An 8,026-nucleotide genomic window follows, 5' to 3' on the forward strand; every position below is an offset into this window, starting at 1 on the left:
AAAGATTTTTTTATTTTCGGGGTAGATTTACCGCAGACGAATGCTTTTTTCATGTATGGAATCTACTCAAAAATGACTAATATGAATGTCGATTTACAATTTGTAGAAAACATGAAAAGTTCAATTCCTTTGAAACTTTGACAGAAGATGGATAACAACCTATTTACTTCATAGAACAAGTATAAAGAATATTTAACGACTGGAATTTCTGGGCAATGTGAGACTGAAGCTAATTTGAACTACCGGGCTCAAAAGACCAACGAACATTAATGTTATACATTGTTTTAATGCTTAAATGTCAGACATCTATCGCATCAAGGCAATGTCTGATCCTATTTGAATGCTACGTTTAGATAAAGTTTGTGGTCCACTGTGCACGAGCCTTGTTGATGATTACTATGTTTACTTAGTTTTGTAATATATCTCGTTTGGTGAGTTTATGAAGTCAATGACATTGTGGAATAATGTATACAAACCACATGTTTTCCTAGTAGCATGGGATGAGAACGACACTCATATGTTATAACGAGCACACATCTTGGCACATCTCACGACATTGTCAGCATTCGACAAAACAAATGGGCTCTCCGCAGCAGTTCTTGGTTTTCCACTGACAGCAACCCGTTCGATGAGGACATACCCACAGCTTCGACAGATTTCGACAGCTTGTTTTCTGTAGACGAAGTATGTGTCATTGTTGAAATTGACGTAGAAGTAGCAGTTTGTAGATGTCATCGATGGAGTCGTAGAAGTTGAAGATGGAGTCGTAATAGTTGTCGATAGAGTCGTAATAGTTGTCGACGGAGTCGTAGTAGTTGTCGGTGGAGACGTAGAAGTTGTCGGTGGAGTCGTAGAAGTTGTCGGTGGAGTCGTAGTAGTTATCAATGGAGTCGTAGAAGTTGACGATGGGGTCGTAGTAGTTGTCGATAGAGTCGTAATAGTTGTCGATGGAGTCGTAGAAGTTGTCGGTGGAGTCGTAGTAGTTATCAATGGAGTGGTAGAAGTTGAAGATGGAGTCGTAATAGTTGTCGATAGAGTCGTAATAGTTGTCGATGGAGTCGTAGTTGTTGTCGGTGAAGACGTAGAAGCTCTCGGTGGAGTCGTAGAAGTTGAAGATGGAGTCGTAATAGTTGTCGATGGAGTCGTAGTAGTTGTCGGTGGAGACGTAGAAGTTGTCGGTGGAGTCGTAGAAGTTGTCGGTGGAGTCGTAGAAGTTGTCGGTGGAGTCGTAGTAGTTATCAATGGAGTCGTAGAAGTTGACGATGGGGTCGTAGTAGTTGTCGATAGAGTCGTAATAGTTGTCGATGGAGTCGTAGAAGTTGTCGGTGGAGTCGTAGTAGTTATCAATGGAGTGTCGTAGAAGTTGAAGATGGAGTCGTAATAGTTGTCGATAGAGTCGTAATAGTTGTCGATGGAGTCGTAGTTGTTGTCGGTGAAGACGTAGAAGTTCTCGGTGGAGTCGTAGAAGTTGAAGATGGAGTCGTAATAGTTGTCGATGGAGTCGTAGTAGTTATCGGTGGAGTCGTAGTAGTTATCGGTGGAGTCGTAGAAGTTGTCGATGGAGTCGTAGAAGTTGTCGGTGGAGTCGTAGTAGTTATCAATGGAGTCGTAGAAGTTGACGATGGAGTCGTAGTAGTTGTCGATAGAGTCGAAGTAGTTGTCGAACGAGTCGTATTAGTTGTCGTTGTTGAAGTGAAAGTGGTTGTCGCTTGAGTAATTGCTCTTGATGTTGTGATAGTTGGAGTTAGAGCAATAATAGATTTTGTGTAGTGGTAGTTTTTGTTGTTGGGGTATTAGTTGTGGTAGTTGTTGGATTAGTAGTAGTTGTCATTGAAGGCGTTGTTGGAGTTGTAGTAGAAGTAGTTGTTGGAGTTGTAGATGTTGCTGGAGTTGAAGTAGTTGTCGTTGTTGGAATTGGAGTAGAAATAGTTGTTGGAGTTGTAGTTATTGTTGGAATTGAAGTAGTAGATGTTGTTGTTGTTGGAGTAGAAGTAGTTGTTGGAGTTGTAGTTATTGTTGGAATTGAAGTAGTAGATGTTGTTGTTCTTGGAGTAGAAGTAGTTGTTGGAGTTGTAGATGTTGCTGGAGTTGAAGTAGTTGTCGTTGTTGGAATTGGAGTAGAAATAGTTGTTGGAGTTGTAGTTATTGTTGGAATTGAAGTAGTAGATGTTGTTGTTGTTGGAGTAGAAGTAGTTGTTGGAGTTGTAGTTATTGTTGGAATTGAAGTAATAGATGTTGTTGTTGTTGGAGTAGAAGTAGTTGTTGGAGTTGTAGTTATTGTTGGAGTTGAAGTAGTTGTCGTTGTTGGAATTGGAGTAGAAGTAGTTGTTGGAGTTGTAGTTATTGTTGGAATTGAAGTAGTAGTTGTTGTTGTTGTTGTAGAAGTAGTTGTTGGAGTTGTAGTTATTGTTGGAGTTGAAGTAGTAGATGTTTTTGTTGTTGGAGTAGAAGTAATTGTTGGAGTTGTAGTTATTGTTGGAGTTGAAGTAGTAGATGTTGTTGTTGTTGTTGTAGAAGTAGTTGTTCGAGTTGTAGTTATTGTTGGGGTTGTAATAGTTGTCGTCGTTGTTGTTGCTGGACTAGTATTGGTTGTTGGAGTTGTAGTAGTCGTCGTTGTTGTGGGCAAACCTAAAACATGGGATAAAATGTTAGTGACAAAAGGTGATTAGCTTTATTATATGACTAGTGAAAATTGCGGCATCATAATGATGATTGTGTCTTCAATAAAATCGTCTGAGAAATCTTGTGAAATTTTGGAAAATCATAACAAAAACTATTTTACCTAGATTTGAAAAGTTGGCTTTATACTCTCATTAGCCAAAGCATATTTTGTACACATTTTGTGGCAATTTGAAAATCGGTTTCAATTTATGTGAGCTTTGGCATTGGTTCCATAAAACTCTAGATTTTCAAAACTGTATGATCTAACATTATTGACATTGGCTAGTAAGTACAACATGGCATTACTGGAATCAAAAATGTTCATACATATATTGTATAGGAATTTAAATGTGTTTTCATTTTAAATGAGAATTCGTGAGACGAGTCGAAGAACTTGATTTTACTTTTGCGTGACTATAACTTTTTTTAAATAACTTCGAGATGTGTTTCATAGCATTTGGTATCCAATGATTCTTTAATGATCATCATTAAGATACATTGTTCTTCAACAATATACTTATGAGCCTGTATTCAAATGGCAGGTAGAAGGCGATTAAATTTCCTATATTTCTTATTATTATAGTAACTTATTGTCTTCTTCCTAGCTATTCTCTTGATACAGCCGCACATTTGGATGCAAAATAGATTGATTATGATTTAACTTTCTATTCGTAAGATAATATAGGGAAAACAAATGTATCGTCTTATGGCACACATAAACGACATATCCAAGCAGTAAGAGGATGTCATCATGATCTCATTTTTCGACAAGAAATCAAAAAAATGTAAATTTTAAATATTTCGCTTCGGTTTACGTACCTGATGGAGGATAGATCCAGTTCGCACTAGTACATAAATCCCGGATACCAAGTATATCTTGATTATCCAGTTTTTCATTATAGAGTCCTATACAGATAATAGAGCCCATAAAATAATTTCCTCCGTCCATATCCGCTCCCAGACGAATCCATCCCGGAGTTGATAGGGTTTGGTCGGAGTGATAGTCCCCGTCGTGGTATAAGCTGTGTTCGCCTAGATAGGATTCGTATCTTCCATTACTTCGAGTAACACAAAACAACAGTGTATACCAGGTATCTAATGGAACACTTGTTGAAAATGATTTCGTCTCCACTATTCCACTGACAGTTTTCGACAAGACTTTTTGACCCGCCATCACTGAAGCCTTGACCTCCGTTATCAGACCTGATGTCAGTGTGGATTTGTAATGAAACAAATTGGAGCCTGAAGCAACATTAAAGTGAATGGAGATGGTGAAGTCTGACCCATCGAAAGAGGCAGATCCAACTGCAATGTCGACAAAATCGGAGCCGTCCAAAGCTATCGCCTTTAAATGGCTAGTCTGATGATCCACGTCTACAAATATGAACCCTGGTTGGCTGTTATTTTGGGGGGGGGGGGGGGGGGGGTTGGTATACCTCCCAACCATAGGTATCACTATTTAGGGGCCATATGTAAGTCTGTCCATATTCTGTCCCTTCTGTATAGGACTGATCTGAAAAGGTCGTATAAAATACACGTGATATACAAATACCATAACATGCTCATGTGTCTCATTTACTCAAGCGAATTACTGTAGGAAGCTTTCAAAATCAGACAACGAAAAGTGAAGACTAGGTCTTCAGATGATAACGATGACCAGGGCCAGAAGCTCATTTGAATAATACATGTGCATGTATTTCCTTTATTAAATACATATTTAAATTACAAAATAAGGTATGTACAGAGAAAATGGTATGAGTCTGTATTTGAATATCTTGGTTCAAAATAAAGTCTAGAAAAATAGCGTTACAAAGGCTGAAATATAGCCAGTGAGGTTTTTCTAAAAAGTGTTTTGTCCTAGAGGACTTTAAATTTAAAATTGACCAAAAGCACACTATTAAAACAACAATTAGTGATAGTTTTTTAAAGTAACAAACATTTACATTCTATAAAATTACATGTAGCGCATGTATATGGAACGCCATAGCTGTCTCGTATGTCAGTATGATTGAACTGTTTGTACTGTTTCATTGTATGTATGAGTGATGTAAGCATCTCTGCGACTTTTTACCGGGGTCATTTTCTGTCATGTGCCTGCCACCTAATGAATGACAGAGGCGTTGAAATTCTTTTTTTTTTAATTATAAAAAAGAAAGTAATGCTCTTTTAGTCATGACATACATTTCCATGCGTCTGAGAAAACCAAATAAACGGTTGAAAAAAAAAATATTTATGATATAAAAAAATAATTCAATTTTACTTGTAACAAGCATTTCCGTTAATTTAAAAATTTACTTTATCAGCCTATAATAAAAAAAATTGCGTCGTTTGTAACGTCGCTTCTGATTGGCTTGGATAACGGCGTATTGATTTCATAGAAAAAAAAAGTGCCTCAAAATGAATTCGGAATTTTGGAAGATTATCTGTATGATTGAATGATAAGGATTAATTTGAATAGATTCTTGTGTTATATCTCCACAACATAAAACTCTATCTTTAAATATAAAGTAGATATTCGCAAGATAGTTACATGACATGCGTTATGATGAAGTATTTATAATACAAAATATTTTAAACATGACATGCGATATGATAATGACCTAAAAAACAAAATACTGTTAAACATAAAATATAATATGATAATGTCCTAACAAGTTATTGTTAAACATGACATGTAATATGATAATGTCGTTATGATTTAAACAATACTCACAATAAATTATAACCAGGATGATAAGACTCATTATCGATACAGAGCTGGTCAGTACGGCCATGACGTTTTTGTTACGAAGTATTGTAAAACGTTTCAAGGAATGCGATTACGTGACGTGGTCTCGTGCGTCGCTTCTTAATCATCGATCAATTGGATTTACAAAATATGGTTATACCAGATATGCGATACTAGCAACAAATGTTCAGTTGCGGGACACTTTGATATATTTTTCTACCAATAGTTTCCGGGATGTTATAGGGTAGGTCGATATTGAGCATGCGTGTAAGTAGTATAGAATCCAAGTTATAACTGAAAACAGCTTCTTCAGCAAACACCCACTGACATTTAGATATTTGAACAAATACAAAAAGAGCAATTGCAAATGAATGAAATTAAAGTTCGTGTTTCGATTTTTTCACTTTCTTTCTTTAATGTAGATCTCCTGAAGGTTGTCTTACTTCCTGGTATATGGAGCCTGGGGTACTAAATACCGCAGTTCTTAATGAAATGATTAACAGGTTCGCACTGAACACTGTATCAGTTAAAATGATGAAAATAAAAATGAATATTACGAAAAGAAATTCACTTCATTTTAACCACAGAATCGATATATAATATATGTTCTGAAGGTTCTATCCAGCATCATATCCGTGTGCATTCTGAAGAATCGTGACTTCTAAAAATCAAAAAGCATTATGCTTGTGAATGGGTATCGGTATAAGTGAGTGAGCATTGATCACTGGCGTGTCGATACAAGGTGTCAAGGCGGTGTCAAGGGAGACGTTAGGAAGAAAGGTCTTACCGCATAGCTCCTTTGTTTGATTGGAGTTGTTATTGAACGTATTGTCTGTTACAATGCACGAGCACGGGTTAGTTTTTGAATACTAACCTGTTTCGAGCACGTGCGCGCAAAAAAAGACAGGTTGATTGAAAAAATACACACCTTTCCATCCCTATATCCCACTCTCCCATTGTCCTCGTCATTGTCATCATTGTCATTGTCATTGTCACTCTCCCATTGTCCTCGATATGATTTACCTGTACCTATTATGCTTGTGAGTACTTTTCAGTATTAGGGGTTCTTACACATCAGTTTGTCATTATCCATCGTAAGGAGCACAAGGATTTTTGCCATGTGTAAAGATAAAAACTTTGATTCTGCGAAATGCTGCATCAAAATGTTTTTTGGGGAAATGTACAGTATGAAACAATTGAACTATTATCAAGCTCTAATCAGCAATTGCAAGAAAAATAAATAAATGATAAAAGAAATTGTCGGAAACTTTAAATGTAAGTACATTTTATATAAAATTAATTCCATCTGTGCTTTTAATTGTCAATGATAACATGCATATATATGTAAAGGTTCCTGAGGAGTTAAAACTTCCTTACAATACGGAGTCGCTATCATATCATACTTGAAATAATAATTAATGAAGCTTTTTGATGTACATTTAAATAAATGTTATTTTCTCATTGTATTGTATTTCAAAAATCTTGTCAGCATTGGTTAGTTGGTCTATTGGTTAATTTAATCATTAGAACCAGGTGAGGAACAAGGTGAGTAATGATTATCTCCCCTCTCTTACAACATTTGTTACCATGGCCGACTGCACACATGTCCAGCCCCTGTCATGGTCATATGTAATAATCCTGATTGGCCATGAATGGGGGATTCAGACCATTCATGGTCAAGTAATCCTGATTGGCCATAAAAGGAGGTTATTGTGGAGTCAACTGTGGTAGCAAGACATTTATTGGCCACACTTTTCCTTTGTGAGAGGTTAGAAGTATGCAGTAATAGTATTTTTTAACAGAAGAATGTCAGAATTACAAAATATTAATCTGTTTTTTGTGATGTATGCTTATGACATGGTGTTATTATCTGAAACTCCCGAGGGATTACAAAAGATGCCAGATTCTCTTCTATTATATACAAATAAATGGAATCTTATTGTCAACACTTCTAAAACAAAGGTGATGGTTTTCCGAAACGGAGGTAAATTAAAAAATGAAAATGTATGGTTTTATGATGGAAATGCTTTAGAAACGATAGAGGAATTTAATTATTTGGGAGTTTTTTTAACTTCAATGTAAAATTTAGAAAAGCCCAACAAAAAATTGAACTGAACAGGGAAGAAAAGCTTTGTTTTCTATAACAGGAGTTTCTAAGAAAAACTACTTCAACGTTGAAACTCAACTTCATGTTTTTGATACATATGTCAGTAGTATCTTTAATTATAGAGCTGAAGTCTGGGGGTTTCATAAGGCGCCTGACATTGAAAAACTTCATTTAGGTTTTTTTTAAACGATTATTGGACGTTAAAAACTACAGCAAACTTTATGGTATATCAAGAATTAGGAAGAATATCTTTAGAAATAGGGAGAAAACTTAAAATTTTCAAATATTGGATGAAGTGAGAAATGAAATTTTTAGGATAGGGGTAGGGTATTTGTGGCAGTTTGGGGATGTATATACATCTGACTATATAATAAATGTTATAAAATGTAAATTATGTGATATATTCCAGCAGGACTGTAAAGAAAAAAATTGATTCGTCTTCAAAGTGTTCTTTGTACAAGTTTATTGGTCAAAATTTCTGCTTACAACCTTATTTAACAAAACCAATTGGTGTCATGAATTTAAAAGAA

At 35.8% G+C, this 8,026-nt stretch overlaps 1 protein-coding gene across 1 annotated transcript; it reads right to left on the reverse strand.

Moving 5' to 3' along the window:
- Positions 1-513: 513 nt before the first annotated feature.
- Positions 514-3,835, reverse strand: LOC138316587 (mucin-2-like). The gene is made up of 3 exons (XM_069258268.1): positions 3,481-3,835; positions 1,886-2,628; positions 514-1,449 (listed from the first exon to the last, which is right to left on the reverse strand). Exons 1-3 carry the CDS (start codon positions 3,833-3,835, stop codon positions 514-516), a joined length of 2,034 nt encoding a protein of 677 aa, XP_069114369.1.
- Between the last annotated feature and the right edge of the window lie 4,191 nt (positions 3,836-8,026).

This window comes from Argopecten irradians, chromosome 2, assembly GCF_041381155.1.
Source record: "Argopecten irradians isolate NY chromosome 2, Ai_NY, whole genome shotgun sequence".
NCBI lineage: Eukaryota > Metazoa > Mollusca > Bivalvia > Pectinida > Pectinidae > Argopecten > Argopecten irradians.

What these genes read in the sequence shown, in the direction of transcription:
- LOC138316587 (XM_069258268.1), bottom strand. Translation starts at nt 3,835, where the DNA reads ATGGCGGGTCAAAAAGTCTTGTCGAAAACTGTCAGTGGAATAGTGGAG. An exon ending in CTGGATCTATCCTCCATCAG is followed by an intron (nt 2,629 to 3,480) that starts GTACGTAAACCG and finishes CCCATGTTTTAG; the next exon opens with GTTTGCCCACAACAACGACG. An exon ending in CGACAACTACTTCAACTCCA is followed by an intron (nt 1,450 to 1,885) that starts GCAACATCTACA and finishes GACTCCACCGAG; the next exon opens with AACTTCTACGTCTTCACCGA.